Source organism: Melopsittacus undulatus, chromosome 3, assembly GCF_012275295.1.
Source record: "Melopsittacus undulatus isolate bMelUnd1 chromosome 3, bMelUnd1.mat.Z, whole genome shotgun sequence".
Classification (NCBI taxonomy): Eukaryota; Metazoa; Chordata; class Aves; order Psittaciformes; family Psittaculidae; genus Melopsittacus; species Melopsittacus undulatus.
In genome coordinates this window covers 29,194,112-29,211,163 of record NC_047529.1, presented here as the reverse complement: position 1 = coordinate 29,211,163, position 17,052 = coordinate 29,194,112, and the positions used below count along the sequence as shown (strand labels likewise).

General features: G+C 37.7%; 1 protein-coding gene across 2 annotated transcripts in view; it reads right to left on the bottom strand.

Annotated features, from left to right (window-relative positions):
• The window catches only part of KIDINS220 (kinase D interacting substrate 220), a 74,854-nt gene that overhangs the window by 54,525 nt on the left and 3,277 nt on the right, over positions 1 to 17,052 (bottom strand). For both annotated transcript variants that reach the window (XM_031052662.2, XM_031052663.2), the window contains exons 2-8: positions 12,229 to 12,376; positions 6,950 to 7,048; positions 5,393 to 5,491; positions 3,812 to 3,910; positions 2,750 to 2,851; positions 2,188 to 2,286; positions 1,057 to 1,254 (exon numbers count right to left, since the gene is read on the bottom strand). In XM_031052662.2, coding sequence (XP_030908522.2) covers positions 1,057 to 1,254; positions 2,188 to 2,286; positions 2,750 to 2,851; positions 3,812 to 3,910; positions 5,393 to 5,491; positions 6,950 to 7,048; positions 12,229 to 12,342 — 810 coding nt within the window. In that variant the 5' untranslated portion in view covers positions 12,343 to 12,376. The remainder of the gene's footprint in view (positions 1 to 1,056; positions 1,255 to 2,187; positions 2,287 to 2,749; positions 2,852 to 3,811; positions 3,911 to 5,392; positions 5,492 to 6,949; positions 7,049 to 12,228; positions 12,377 to 17,052) is intronic.

Sequence of the window (17,052 nt, the reverse complement as noted above, 5' to 3'; positions counted from 1 at the left end):
GGAAGGGAGACTGCAAAGTATTTTCTTAAATATTTAAGTTTTGCTTTGATATGTGCCTGACATTAAATCTGTTGTCACAAACACCACTTTATATGATTATGTACCGAGCTGCAGAAATGCACTAAGATGACACTTGAAATATAGGAAAATGCATCCAAAATATTTTTTAAATTATGAGGCAAATATTAGGAAGTCTTCCTCTCTTCTCTGCAACAAAATTTAGGGATTGGGCATTCAGTCTCAGAACCGTATTACTGCTCTGAACTGAACCACTTATCTTGACAAAAGCATCTAAGCTTAGGTGTCTAACCCCATAGAGCCCCAAGGGTGTGGTGGCTGGTCTGCCTCTGACACTTCAGGAAAGCATATCAAGAAGACACTGCAGACAGTCCAAGCACCTAGAAAGCAAACAAATCCCTGAGTGGCTAGCAAGCAGATTCACACTCCAGGCACTGCCCATGCCTCTACTGAGAAATGCAACTGCAGCTCAGGCACACAGCACACCTTTCAACAGTTACATTTACATGTCTTAACCTGGAGCAGAAGTCTTCCTGTAATATATGCAAGCTTCCTAGCAAAAAGTTTTATTGTAAAATATAAAGGCACATGCTGAATGAAATTAATTTTTTTTTGTAATAATACTCATTGCTTTACTATTTTAACAGCACTACCACATGTTAATACACAAAACCCCCGCACCAAATATGCAAGTTAGTTCAGTCTTATGTTAGAGATATAACAAATATACAACCATAAATCATTTCCATTTCCTATGCAAACTCACAATTCAAGACTCTCAAAGAAAAAATATGAAAAGAAAAAGAGTCATTTCTGTCGTTTATCCTTTATCTTCACACAGCAACATTTGCCACTGAACATACTTGTAAAATAGCAATACATAAAAACATCCCTAGGTGGCAGCAAAATTAGAAAGCTAGTAAAACCAAACCCAAGTACCCACAAATTCACATATGCTGATATCTCAATATATATTACTACTACTTAGATATATGTAAAACCACAACTATGAATAATTTGAAATTAAAATTTACTCACTCTATCTGGAATGTTCACGTAAGTTCCAGCATCAAGAAGATCCTGCACAATTTCAGTATGTCCCTCCTTTGACGCAATCATCAAAGCCGTATTTCCATCTTTATCTGTTAAGTTGACATTTGGGTTCCTCTTCAGTATTTCTTTTACTGAGTCAGTGTAGCCACCCTTCACTGCCACAATAAGTGCAGTCATAGAATTCTTTAAACAAAACCAAGAGATTTCATTGTAGAGTGGATATACAAACCATCATTGTATCAGCAGTTTAAATAACAGAACACTCACTGACATTCCTCTCTTAACCGCCCATTACTTCAGTTTTATGTTTTAAAGTACACTTGCTACACTTTTTAAAAAGAAATAAATAAACTATGTACTGTATCTGAGAACACTTCAACCGCAAACAATAAAGCTCAGTTTATTCTATCACCTGAACTTCATACACTCAGTAAAATCATCCTGTCGTATGGGAACATGGTACCATCAGAGCACCCAGGTCTGCCAATACTGTTCACAAAGAGCTTCTTTTGAAGAACTTAAGAAATGATCATATGAATACCAAAAGTTGTCCTAATTTCCCACTTAACTTTGACTAAGAGTTGAGGTTTTTTTTTTAAACAAGCATTTTAAGTGTCTTATATTACAAAAATTAAAGTCTGTTTCATTTAAAAACAATATGCAGCTGAAAATTTCTACAAAAATTTTCTATTTCTGAAAAGGCACCACAGCCATTATTATTTTCAAAACATGCTTTGTGCTCGATTTACTTCTCAAATATTGCTGAGGAATAAGTTGTTTGATATATCAGGCTTGAGTACAGAATGAATTTTGGTAGTGTTAACCTTCAGAGAACAAAAACCTAAATTCATTTATATTTATTAAAATTTACACTTCACACAACAGTGTGTCACCTGTCAATACAACTCCCTAGTTACAGAATATTTTCATTAAAAGGCACAAAGAAGCCTTTTAATAAAATCCTCACACGTAGCTTGCAATTAGCTGGAAAATAACATATTCCAACATCAACATTTCACCATTTCACATATTCCTTGGTATTTGTATTATAAGATAAAATAGGACACACAGATGTATGTACCCACACCTTAACCACTGGAAAAACAAGTTACTTACAGCTCCTTCTTGATCAACATCAGCTCCCATCTGCAGTAAGTATTTCACACACTCCAAATGACCCTTCCTCGCTGCCCAAACAAGTGGGGTGGTTCCATACTGAAAAAAAAAAAAATTATAACATTTTATCATATAGCACTCTATATTTAGTATCCCCCAGAATCTAGTATTTACCCTATACTTTATTGCTTTAGTTTTTACATATACATAATTTGGTTTCATGAATTAACACAGGCATTTGAAAAGCCATTTTGACTTTTTCTTTGCAGATTAAGGCTATAAGAATTGTTTTCCTATGCAACCTTGGATAGCAAGACTTCCAACAGCTTAGAAAAGAGAAATATGCTCCACTGCAAGAAACACCTTCAGCATACTATGGAAAAACTTCTTGCAAGTACAGTGACTTACTCTAGCACACTAATTCTAATCTCATAAGCAAAATGTACCAGTGGATGTTTTTCCAGTCAAAAACTCTTAGACTTCTAGGGTTTTAATAAAATGTACTTTTACAAGGAGTGTATCAAGCATTAATGAAATAAAATATGATACAAATGTAACTTACTTTGTCAGAGCAGTTCACTTTAGCTCCATGTTGCAGTAAGAGATGTACTATTTCTGAGTGGCCCCGTCCTGCTGCCCAAATAATTGGATAAACGCTGTATTGCTTAGAATTAAAAACAAAACCGAAAGACCCCACATGAAATAAAATTACCCTTAATTATTTTTCATTAATAATATCAATCACAATGCTTCAAGAGACAATAAACTCAGAGAAGAAGGAATATACGGAAATAAATCTAACTACATTTCAATAATTGTTGCTGAGTACATTGTTGAGATGATATTTAGGAAAACGTCTACTCTTTGGAATCAATTTTGGTTTATAACTCCTTAAACAAGGTTTAAGAATTCACATCCGCCTGTTAATATAAACAATTGTAACGTAAGAATCCACAACAGAAAGCTATGCAACATTCCGAGTAATCAGGACAGCAGATCAATCATGTGACACATGCAAAAACTGCACATGCAAACCAGATGAAATCAACAATCATAAAGGTAAGTAAGTCACTAGTGTTCTTTGTTAACTGTTCGCTGTAACCTCAAATACTACAGAGCTGACAGTATAAACAAATTGTTCATTGAAGCTTAAACATGCTCCTACTTTACAGAAAAATAAAATAAATCTCAAAATCATAGGTTTTTAATTCTTTTTCATGTGTATGGTAAATATTTATAAGGCCACTTGATAACTATTATGAATAATTAAACAAGATATTGTTTCCAAGTTGTGCATATTAGTTACTCTATTAGCATCCATAGATGCAGAAAAATAAAAATTGTGATTCAAGTAGCATTAGATACGCTATTTTTCTATTATTTCCTCTCCTGCTAATTTGAATCTTATTATGAGCTCTACAGTCACCTGCTTTAATTAAAAAAAATAAGATTAAAAGCAAAAAGCAGCTGTCATGCAGGATACTAAAGCAAGCCCTTTATAAATAGTGATTAATGTTCCATTGCAAAAAAAAAAAGAAAAATGTTTAAGCAAGATAATAAGATGAATGTGCAATTCAGGACTTTAAGAACTTGGGATGAGGTGGTGTTTAAGACTAAAACTTACCATTCCCGTGATGTTTGGATTTGCTCCTTTCTCAAGCAGCAGTTTAGCTACTTCAGTACGGCCTTTATATGATGCCCACATCAGGGCAGTCCATCCTCCCTGGCAAACACAATTCAAAGAAATGTAAAAACTGAAAAATACTCTTTAGAAACCTGATTAGTGATTCTTACTTCATTTTTGTATTTGTCCTAAGACATTTTGCAAGTCCAAAACACAGTAAGGACTAACTACACAACCTTGTAACACTACTTACGTAGGATAAATAGTAAGCACACATAGGAAAGCACTGATTTTCTGCTGTTGCAAAAATTGGGAGAATATCATGTCCCGAATGTTCCTGAATTTGCTGTAAACACTCAGTTCAGACTTGAAGTGCACAGAAACGGATAATCAAACAAAGAAAAAAAAAACAAAACAAAAAACAAAACAAAAAGAAATCTAGAATCCAAAACAATTAACATGGAGGGTTTCCTTTTGATTTGTGTAACAGACAGCTGGCCCTCAGAAAGCAGTTATCTAATGAGTTGGTTCTTTTCCATGAAGAAGCAAATCATGCGTCCTCTTAAGGGAGTATTAAGAGCAACTAATTTCAAACTGCATTGGTGTATGCATTTAAGTTTGTAAAGCAGCATACAACAAGGATTCACTACTTAAGGCATGTGACAGGTCAGGTAACCAAAATAAATTTTAAACTAACATTTTTAAAACATGCTTCTGATAAATGTAAGCACAATTTTTATTTCTTTGTAATACACTTTTGGAGAGCTAAAAAAAATCCTCTTTGACAGAAGCCTAGAAATCAATCACCGACCATGTAGATGTGCTTAATGTTACTCTTACGAAATTGTAGATTAGTAGGATATGTCAAGATGCCTTCAGCCTTCAGAGTGGAACTTCCATTAAAAGATGCACTTGTACTCTCCCCTTGTAGTTTTCCACACTCTTAAGCCAAATATTGGTCTTCGCAGTACCTAATTTCCTCTTTGGTCAATGAAGACAAGCCTACAGCTTCTCAGAGGCATCTAACCTTCCAATCACATAAGCAACTTCTGTAATTCTTTTGGTAAACCTCACTACCACCTACTTTCCCATAAAAAAAAATCAGCAAGATGAATTAAAACAAATTCCAGAATGTTGAGAACACAGACTGCTCTATGGATAATCATGGCTTGTTCAGAGAAAAAGCAAATATGGACACGTTATCTTCTGGGAAAATGTAACATCTATTTTACAAAAAAATTAAGAAAAGGCACACTACCAAATAAAAACATCAACAGACCAACCCCGCTACTCTCCCCCAAAACACAGACAAAAATCAAACTGTTCTTCAGGTTAGTTTTTTCCAAAGCAAATTAAGAAGAACAAAGTACCCCTATAAAACAAGCTGTCATCATTAATACTAAAGCAACTACTTTAAAGCTGTAGAAAAACCATCTAAATATATATTCTTTTCCATTTTAACCGCACTGAGTACACAACTTAAGAATAAAAGATCTTTGTCTTACAGAACTGAAAATTAACAATTCTCAAAATCACTGTTCTTACTAAAAACTTCAATTTTTACACTAGGACAAGACATACCAAATCCCGATGCTCCAAGTTGACATTATGATCAAGTAGTTCTGCTACAATAGCTGTATGTCCTTCTTTAGCTGCTGAAATAAGAGCTGTCCAGTTATCCTAGAAAAAAGAAAACACATTTTTAAGTGATATTCAATATAACAATACAATTACTGTTTAACCTACAACAGTAAATACACAACCCCTTAAAAAAGCTGCCCTTTAGGAGAAAAAAAAAGTAATAAATTCATAGGTTACCTGCCAGTTAAATACATGAAAATACAAACTAACAGCTACTCCAAATCTCCCAATTATCTTCTTTCTTACCCACCACTTTCCACATTTCAGTTCACTGCAGGTTAACCTAAAAATTTTATGAAGGAAGCAACACCTACAGAGAATGAGGTCAAAACATTAAGAACTGCTGGGTCAGGAAGAGATGGCAACCAAGACCACAAAAAATGGTGGTGGTCTTTCTCCACATACAGTAGGTAACATCACCTAAGGGGCTAATATGCAGGGAATTTGGAGCACAGCTTCTTAGCTTTCTGACTTCAGGAGATATGCTTCCTCTTGCATTACATTTACCATCCATTCACTGCTCCAACCATGTTCACCATGTCCACCAGCAGTGGACTACTGTTTTATGTGGTATGCATATATAAATAAATCAAAAGTTTATGTGGGAACTGTTCTTCCTGTAAGTATAGGAACCATAACATCTACAGCAAATGTAATAAAATGTCTGAAAAAAGAGACTTTTTTGTCTGATTGCATTTTTAGTTTCTTTTGTGGGTTTGTGTTGGGGGTATTTTCATTTGTTTTGTTTAACTAAGGGTTTTCCTGGATGTCCACAGTGCTACAATTAAACTAAGTGTAGAAGAAAAAATAAACCAAGCAACACCCTTTTCCTATCTCTCACTCTTCACTGAAACATACAGACCTTTGAAAACTTTTTAACAACACCTCTGTTCTAGTCACCCTTTCTGGGCATCTTTCATTTAGAGTCAACATCCTCCTCAACAGCAGGAAGACAATGCATAAATTTGGAATCCTTCTCTGCAACTGTTCTGGCTTTCAGCTGAAATAATCATTTAACCTAAATTCTTCCTTAGTATTTATTGAAAAACAGAAAAACCGAGAGAGGAAAAAAAAAATCCCAACATACCACAACATCACCGAGATGAGTAAAGTCACTTGAACCTCATCTATGATGCTGTATTTCTCTATTCTGCCTGTATTTTTATATCAACTACTGCCAATCTTAACCGTAACCCTATATCTAACTGTAGCTCTCTAGTACTAATTTCCCAGAAGAAACAGCAGCAGCATTCACATTTAGCAGAGACCCTCAGACATTTAAAGTATCTTAAATATGCTGATTCTTTATGAGGAATCAAATGAGAGAAATACACAGCCAAAAAATTTTGGATAAAATTTCTCTTATACATCATCATTTTCTATCTTCTTTCTTTCCTCTCCCCTTAACACTAAACTAAGCTCCTTTTCTTTGTGTGCTTCGTGAAATTTCTTCTTCCTCTGCTGTTAGGTACCATCACATAAAGCACTAATACTTACTGCATCTTCCAAGTTGCAATTAGCTCCCTTCTTGAGAAGCTCCTGGACAATTTCTAAATTGCCTTGCTCAGCAGCCAACATGAGTGGAGTCTGGCCATTCTGAAACAAAAATGATAGAAAAAGTGATGCATTGGGAAGAGATGCAAATGATGCATCCTGCCTGAACAATCTGGTGGCCTTCTATGATGGGGCTATAGAACTGATGGACGGGGTAGAGCAGCTGATGTCATCTACCTGGACTTGTGCAAAGCGTTCAATACTGTCCCACATGACATCCTTGTCTCTAAATTGGAGAGACATCAATTTGATAGGTGGACCACTCAGTGGATAAACTATGCAACCAACATCCACAAGTCCTTCTCCACAGGGCTCCTCTGATTCTCTTCTCTGCCCAACCTGTAGCTGTGCCTGGGATTGCTCCGACCCAGGTGTGGGACCTTGCACTTGGCATGGTTAAACTTCATAAGGTCGGCATCAGCCCACCTCAAAAGCATGTCAAGGTCCCTATCAGTGCATTCCTTCCCTCCAAGGAAGATGAAAGACAGAAAAGCTATTTTATTTGCTTTCAATGCTGTTTTAAAAGTCCGTCAGAATCTCTCACCCTTACATCAGCCTCTTTCTGTGCCAGCAAACTTCTGAGATACAACTGCTCTGTGTTCAAAATGATACCTTTGCTTTTAGCACCTAAAGTATAGCAGTACTTAGGTCTAGTCATTAAAAAAAAAAAACAAAAACAAAAACAGAGAACAGCTCTCTTTGGAAAAGAGACAAGTCATAACTTCTGCTCTTTAAAACAAGTTCTTTATATGCAAATTAGTATTTTGCAAAGATACATGCCAAGTGATTTGGAAAATAATGCCTGACCAATCTGGCTGCCTTCTGTGATGACATCATTGGCTTGGTAGACCAAGAGCTGAGACACTGTTTATCCCATCTCTAGCAAAGATTTACAAACTCTCTCCCCCAGCATCCACACAGACAACTAATGAAGTACAGACTTGATAAATGGACAGTGAGGTGGACTGAACCTGGCTGAACTGCAAGGCTCAGAGGGCTGTAATCAGTGGCACAGTGACCTGCTGGAGACCAGTTAGTAGCCCAGTACTACAGGAGTCAACACTGGAGTCCTGTTCAAGCCCTTTACGGGCCTGGTCAGTGGGACAAAGTGTACCCTCCGCACCTTTGCAGCCAAAATACAGCTGCGAGGAATGGGTGATACACCATATGCTTGTGCTGCCACCAAGAGAGATCCTGACAGGCTAGAGTACAAGGTTCCCCTCTGCCCCAACATACTGTGCAGGTGTCCAGGTTTCAGTATTGGGGTAGCTGCACCAGGTCTCTGTGAAGAGAGGCTAGGACTGCCCTGTGCTGGACACAGCCAATTCCAGCTGGTTCCAAGCAACTTACCTCAGAACACGGGACTAGATAATCTCCAGAGGTCTCTTTCGAGCAGTGCTTTAGAAATACATACAAAATTCCCTATTTTAGCATGAGCATTCTTCTTACCTCCTTCTGAACAGCTATTATTGTTATCACTGTGATCATCTTCCACAGCTGGATAACACAAACCAAACAAAAGTATCTCTGGGCAAGAGGAGGTTGTGAATGGGAAAATGATCCCTTCCTGCAAGAAGTATCACACAGTTGTAGACTGTCTCTGGTATTCCTGAGACAAAGCTAAAACTTTTCTATAGGGGTACTGAAAACATCCTTTCCTTTTTGCTAGAAGATGCTCAAATACAGATTCGATGTTTTAGCCAATCATGAAGATTTCACCAACACAGAAACAAAAGATAATTACTGTACTTGTGACATCCACATTAATTTTCAAAAGCTGCTCAAGAGTCTAGACACTCCACAACAACTAAATGCTCATACTTCTCACAAGCACATCAAGTACTGTGTATCTGTACATCACAGCTAAGCCTGAGTATTGGAATACCAAATTACAAAGGGTCAGACCTGTATATTTTTAAGGAAGTCGCTCAGTGGTGTTTTCTTACAGATTAGCTCTCTCTTGCAATCTGTGAGAGAACAGAAGATTCAGAAGAGAAGATGCAGAAGGTACTTCAGTATCAAGAGCAGAAGAGCAGGAAGAAAGGCACATCAAAGAAAACTGGAAGCTGTTAGGATCAAAGTGTATCACACAAGGCAAGCATCTATAATCAGTTGTTAGGTAATCAATGTATCTGGTATAAGAGAAGAATATGCACAGGGGAAAGAACACACAGGACAAAGGCAGAAAGACTGAGACATGCTCCACATAACTGAAATTGTTGGTCTTAATCCAACCAAACCATCCATACACAAATTGACCGGAACATCCCAGTTTTCCTGGAAGCTGATCATAGTCAAGATATAAAGAGCTGGTTACAATGTGGGTGATCATACCATTGGATAAGTCACTGCAGCCTGGGAGGTCCTGGCACTAGCAAACCTTGGCTTGAGCGCCAGCAATCTTTTTAGACCTACTCCACTGGTATTCCTGGTTTGGTATTTTGTTTTTAGCCAAGAAGACATTTTGGCAGGTCTAAACTAGAAAGAGAAATGCACTCAATGCCACTGAATTCCAATGAAGAGCTAGTACTTGAACAATACTCCTGTCATTAAAATGTACGAACAGTCTGTCCCTAACCCAGGTTTAAAACTGATGCAAACCATACATGTCTCCAATGCAATATGTCAGAAGATTGAAAAAAAAATATGAAAGGTATCAGGGAAATGATCTCTGCAAAAAATGCAGTTACTGAAAACCAGGAGTGCACTTAGTCCCATCAATAAGAGAAGAAAAATTTAGAAAAGAAGGTGAAAGCAGTGAGACTTGATAAAGTCAACACAGTCTACCTGGCTGATTTTGGATATTCAATAAGAATTACCAGCAGAGGGAACAGATTATTACTCTTTTCAGATAGACTGCTTGCCAGCTGGTGAGGTTCATGTGTCTGATCCGAAACTGAAAATCCTCCCATTATAAACACCTCAGCATATGCACGTACACAGCATTAAATGAATGTGCCGACAACAAAGGAAAAGTTGCACTAGATCTAATAACTACAGTAAGGCTAAATTATCTGCATTGATTTCACATTTGCATGATGCATTCTGGTTTTGAGTAGTACACATCATTCTTTTCTGTGCATCATTCTTTCCAAGATACTTCTTTCAAAAAAATATTCTTTCTATCCTATGCAGTTAAAAAAAAATAATGCAACAGAACATGCATTTTCCAAGACTTATTTAAAAAAAACAAAAACCAACAAAAACAGATGAATTGGAAAGCCAGTCTTCCACACACTACAAGGGGAGTAAAAACTCTGCCTGCACTGTCAGACTCAGTGGTTAAGGGTCAACTGTTGACAGTAACTGGTGCCCAGTTGGGACAGTTTGATTTGGGGCTAACATTATAGCAACTTCATCAACAACCAGAACCATGAGACAGAAAGTGCTCTAAGCAAGTTTACAACTACCCCAAGCTATGGTGAGCAGCTGATAGGCCAGAGGGCAGGGATGCATTCAGAGGAAGTTCAATGCGCTAGGGAACTGGGCTGACAACCCTCCTGCAGTTCAACAAAGGCAAATGCAGAGACTGGACCAGACTGATCCCATGCAGCAGTACTGACTAGGAACTGACTGTCTGAAGGGAACTGCAGAAACAGGCCTGAGGTCCCAATGGACAAGAGGGCCATGAGTTAGAAGTGAGCCCCTGCAGCAACAAAGGCAAATCAAATCCCAGGCTGCCTTAGCAATAGCAGAACTAGCCCTCTACTCAGTACTGGTGAGGCTGAATCCACTGTTTAGGTGTCCCAATAGAGAGACTCTCAACATCAGAGGTATCTGGAGAGTCCAGCAACAGGGTCACTCAGATGACATGGTTGAGAGACTGGAGCACAAGACATGCAAGCAGAAAGTGAGAGCTGGATTTGTTCAGTCTGGAAAGCAAAAGAGGAAGGGGCACCAGTATCAGTCTCAGACTACCTGGAAAGAAGGAGAATCTTAGAAGAAAAGGCAGATTATTCTCAGACATATACAAGAAAACAAGAAGCAGCAGCCACAAGATGCAGCAAGGGGTATTCCAATAAAGCATAAGGAACACGTTTTTAAACAAAGAGTGGCTAAGCACTATTGCCCAGAGAGGCTGCAAGTTCTCCATCCTTTTGAGGACTTTCAAATTTTGCTTGTTAAGTCTCTGAGCAACCTGATGTACCAATGAAGCTAGTCCTGCAATTAGGAGACTGCATCCAGTGACCTCCAGAGGTCCTTTCTATCCTGACTTCTTCTATAAATGTGATTTTCTGAATATGCCACATAAATTGACAAGGGTACAGCTCTCCAACATTATTTAGGACAACAGAACTAAAGTAAAAATTAATAACAAGCTCTACATCCAGATGAAAGAGAAGTCCAGACACTTACAAACCAGAAAATCTATTGCAGAAGATAAAACACTTAAATCACCTAAAGTTACTTGTAAATACACAGAAGACTTAATAATGCATCAAGATAACCTGAACTTTAAATGTCATGCAAAACAATGTAAACAGTCACTAGCAACAGACATTTGCATGAATCAAACCTCACAAGATTCCTCTCAGGAATCTTTAGTGCAGTATAAACGAATCCACAGTTCATCTGCTTAAATTGCTTGTGGTGATATGCCCAAAACATACTAAACCAGATAACAAAGCACAAGCTAACGATTACTGCACTACCTGAAGATTCTGAATAATTCACATTTAAACTCCCTACTGTGTATCAAGACTTCCTGTGTAATCCTGGTAAAGTCATTTAATCCTCCTGGTTACATCCAGACTTTTTGGATACATATCTTTTAATTAAGATGAGCATCTGCCTGGAATGAATTGCCACATATGCTCCTATTTGGACTGTATAATAGTTTATCTTGCCTGGAAACCAGGATGTGGGGAACGAGTTGTAGTCATTGCAGGTTTCATCCCAAAATAGGCAGAGCAATAAAGTACATTCAGCTAGATCTGTGAACTATGAAACAATTCCTAGCCACAGAAATACAGGTATAATCTCCACTCAAAGTAAGGATGAAGTCACATTTTCCAGCTCAGAAAACAACTCAGAAAAACAATACAATGAAAGATGCTGAGGTGCTGACAGAGACTGAACAAGGTGTTCAGTCTACACAAAAGTTAGCAATCACTTGAAAATAAAACTGGAATTTGCATATTAAGTGACCAGTGTTATCTCACAAATTCATTTTGTAAACACAAGCTGCAATACGAAACCACCCTTTCAAAAAATGGTCTTACCTCATTTCTCTCATCCACATCCCTGCACTTCTCAAGAAGTGCTTTCAGAGCAGGGACATTTCCTTCTTCTACATAGGTCAACAGGCTCTGACTCATCAGACTTGCCATCTTCATACAGTATGTAAAACACTCCTGTAACAAAGCTTATCTGTATTTAGGAAAGGAGGGGAAAAAAAAAAGCATAAGTAAAGGCTGTGAGTTAACTCTGACATTAGGAAGCATGAATTGTACATGCCCATAAATTACTGGCTGGGTAGGAACACCTGTCATTCTTCTTAACAGAACACTCTGGAGACATGTGCACTGAAATGTAGTAAATTTCAATGAAAAGGAAATTGTTGAATCTTTCTAGCCCTTAGAAAAATAGAGGAATTATTCTAATTTTTAGATCTTATCCAAATAAGCATTTTGAAGGAATGCACAGTAGTCTTTCATTTGCATTTTTTTTCTGCATATATAATACTATAGGAATATCTGTATGTTACATACTTTATATATATGCTGGTTATTTACAATATAACCCTTACCCTTTCTGCACATAAGCAGAACATTGAAACTATTCAGCATTATGAAATACAGTGAAATACCTAAATTGCAGCCATATGGAACTCTGAGAAACACCATTTATTAAATCAGTTATCACCAGCTTTGCCCAGACATGCCTACATGTGATGGCACAGTGTTAACTTGTCAATCAAAATTAACATAGCTTCTGTTGACTTGTTTTATAATTTTAATGTCTAATATGTAAGACAGGAAATTTTTTTCTTGGTTAAGGCAGATCACTAAGAACCATTTAAGACTTCCTAAAAAGCTGTGGGCTAGTAAATTCAGAGAACCAGAAGTATTGTTGCACCAAACTTATACACATATTGCTCCAGCAGCTGAATTATGCACTGCACCTAAATTAAGTTTTATTGGATGAAGAACAAGTTGTGTGGCTAAACACAGGACTACACCTACCCCTCACCACCTTTCTCGTCACCAGTGGACAACATGATTGCTCTGTCTCTGGCTTTTTCTTGTGTGACAGCAATGTAACAGCAGATGAAAATATTCAGTTTAGTGTTAGCTAAAGTCCACTGGAGAGGCTACTCTTTACCAGGAAGAAGCCAAAGACCAGTTTCCCAGGCAAACGCTCTAACCTTTATTCTCACATAAAAGCAGCCAGTGAATTTTTGTGCACTCCCAACTGAAGTGGTACATTAACCCAAATCAGACAAGAAGTGAGCAGGAAGCTCACTATGCTTAGCACAGAGTAATTGGCTGCAGATTCAGGTATATAAACCAAACAACCTAGCTCCACCAGCCTTCCTTCTTTAGCAAGTAAGCATATTGAGACAAAGACACTATTGTCAGGCTATGCTAGACACAACCTGCCCTCACTTGTCATAGAATCATAAAATGGCTTAGGCTGAAAGAGACCTTAAAGATCATCTACCCACCACTCCCCCATGGGCAGGGACACCTTCCACTAGACCAGGTTGCTGTAAGCCCCACCCAGCCTGGCCTTGAACACTTCTGTAGCACCACAGCCATCAGACTGACCCACACGTAAAAATGTCTTGCTCATAAACGTGCCTGCAAAGAAGCCAACAAGCCCAGGTCATTTAAGATGCCAGCAGCTCTGGGTACACGTATAACTACAGGCACACATGAATGTCTAGTGACAAAAGAAACAATTATCTATGTACTTTAGATCTGCAAGCAGAAAAACATGAGAGGGAGAACAGACGGAGTAATCATGACTCCTACTGTTAAATTTAGGCTCAAAATCCAGGTTGTAGTTTAAGCGACAAATTCCAAAGAGGACTTAAGGCATCTGAAATTCCCATATTCCAAATGTCCACATACCATGTAAAAATACACAAATCAAATCTTATCATTCAGACGTTATTTAAAAATCAAACCTAAAATCAAAAAAGTAGATTTGCCATACAAAGCCCAGCAACAGTTATACTGGGCACTGCACAAATTGCCAGTCTCTCCCACAAAAAAGTTATAAATACACTAAACACAAAAGGCCTGTCGCATTCACCATGCAGTTAAAGTACCATCACACAGAGTGGGGTGAGCAATACTACAGTGGTATCATATAATTGTCTTTCTTTTTTGGTGTGGTTTAGCTGGTTGTTTTTTGAGTTTGCAACCTCTGAATTAGCTCTTCCTCCTACTGAAAAAATAAAGGTTGAAAACAAGCAATGATTATAGTGACTCAAGTGCCCACATACAGGCTCTTACTGCCATTTCAGATACAAAAATACCAGAAAAGTCAGCATCTTGCCTGGCACCCAGCTGCCAGTCCAAAATAGTCTGCCTCTATCATGGCCTGCACCAGTATCTTACAGCCCTGTGCCGATATCTCACATATTCTTGGGCACCTAAAATGATATTATTCACATGTAGGCACCTGCATTCCATCATTTTGCATATATTTTGACAGAAAATCATAAAACTGACTTTGCCACTAGCTCCACTGATACCACAGGCATTTTCTGATTTCCCTGTGAAGTGTTCCAGCTTATCTCCTGTAGATGTACCTTAAATCTTCTTGATATTTTCCATCCCAAATACTAAATTTGAAACCATATTAAAAAACATCAGCCAAACATGACTAGTGTCTCACTGAGTTAATACTCTATGGTTGCTATCAATTAATTCTTAGCTAGCGTGAAAAGGAAAAAAGTATTCAGTGTTGCTTCCACAAAAGAAGATTTTTCCCTTGATGTTCCCAACTGTCCTATATTAAAGAGGAAAAGGCAGCCCTGCTGCACTGTAGATAAGTATCCTGCCTTAGAACTTACTGCATGAACTCCCAGTTATTAAGACAGCACAAACTTCCGCCTTAATGCAGATCTAATTCTTAGAGGCAATTTAAACCTTTGACTAAAAGCAAAATACCTGATGCTAAAGAACACATTTAGAGCTGCATTTACACGCTCAATAATATTAATTTTAAAAATTATAAAAGCTTTGTAGGGGTGAACCATCTACAAGTACATTAATATTTTTTATCCCTTATGCTTCACTGTCACATAATAACCCCTTCTTCAAATTAAAGTCTTATTTTACAAAAACAAGCAAAACAAAATCAAATAAAATAATTTTTAAATTTTTTATCCCCATGCTTTCATTTGCCACTTTTCAAGCTAGCTTCTTAAAACCATCAAAAAATTAACATCATTGGAAGGCCTTAGGAAAGCACTGTTTGGGGAGTCAGCAAAATAAATTTCCATTTAAAATGAAATCTGAGTTCACCAAACTAATGGATGCACTAGTAATCTTCTCATCCTTACATAAACCAGGGGCAGAAAAAAAACAACAAGGTACTTCCCCTGCACCATAAACTAAAAAACAAGCAAAAACAGAACGAAAAACCACCACCCTGTGAACTAATATATATACAAAAGGTTTGTGCTGTTTGGAAGCTTTACTTATTATTCCTCACCAAGAATCACAGAACAGTTTGGGTCGGAAAGGACCTTAAGATCATTTAGTTCCAGCCCCCCTGTCATGGGCAGAGATGCCTCACACTAGACCAATAGCCCATGGCTCTGTCCAGCCTGACCTTGAACACTGCCAGGGATGGAGCATTTATCACTTCTTTGGACAACCCATTCCAGTACCTCACCATCCTCACGGTAAAAAAACTTCTTATATCTAACCTGAACTTCCCCTATTCAAGTTTAAACACATTACTCTTTTCCTATCACTACAGTCCCTTGATGAAGAGTCCTTCTCTGGCATCCTTGTAGGCCCCCTTCACATGCCTAAAATTAGGCTGAAGTTTGCTCTTGGTATTCTCACATACAACAGTGAGCCAATATAAATTGAGCATAGCCACAGTCCTCTTTTAGGAAATAAGATTCATGTTGTTATGAAAATTAAGCACTGTACTCCAAGTCCATATGGGTGCTGGACACTAAGGTGTGATTTCTTCCAATGCTTAAGATTTCTTTTAAATTATCATAAAGGCTTTGAAACAAGACTCTGAGCTACATTCTCTAGCTAGGTTAATAACTACTCTGGCCCCTCCAATGGAAAAAGCTCCTGAAAGATATATATTCAAAATAGACACCCTAACCCAAACTACCATCAAACAAAAGCACAAAAAAACCCTCAATTGCTTACCCTGTAAAAAATAAAGGATGAGAACTTAATCACTGCCCAATTTTACGAATCTACTGCAAGTCAGATCCCATTCAAGAGTATCCAATAGAGTATTTAACTACTCAATTAACCTTGTGCTTTGACACAGCAGAGGTATTTTCACAACCTGTAACAAAACTTCCAGTTAAAACCAGGAGCCCATTTGGAAACTGATCCCTTTTCCACTAAGGAATAATGCTGCTATTTTTTCTCCAGCCAAAGCAAGCTTATTCCAAGACCATGAACCAGCTCCATTCACACTCCAAACTTTAAAGCTTGGAAATCTCACAATGCCCGCAGGCAGCAAATTTTGGTATTTTATAAGACTAATACCATACTAAGAACTACAAAAAGACATTTTTAAAGTACAAATGCTCAGGTGAAGGTAATACTTGTACAAGGATTAACATGTTTGTGTAAGGCTCTCAAATCCTGAGCTGAAGCACATGTTATCACTGTTTTGGAAAGACTGCAAAAATCTGCTGATTTACAAAAACTTAGTTTCTCTCAACTGCACCAATACTGACTTGTAGAGGTCCTGATAACTCAAATCTGCAGATTTGTACTCAGAATCTTGTACAATTTTAATTACTGCTCGCCGTTTTCCCAATTTACCATCTTTTTCATAGCCCTGTCCAGTATTTTTTTTAAATGAGCTGTGATCATTTATAAATA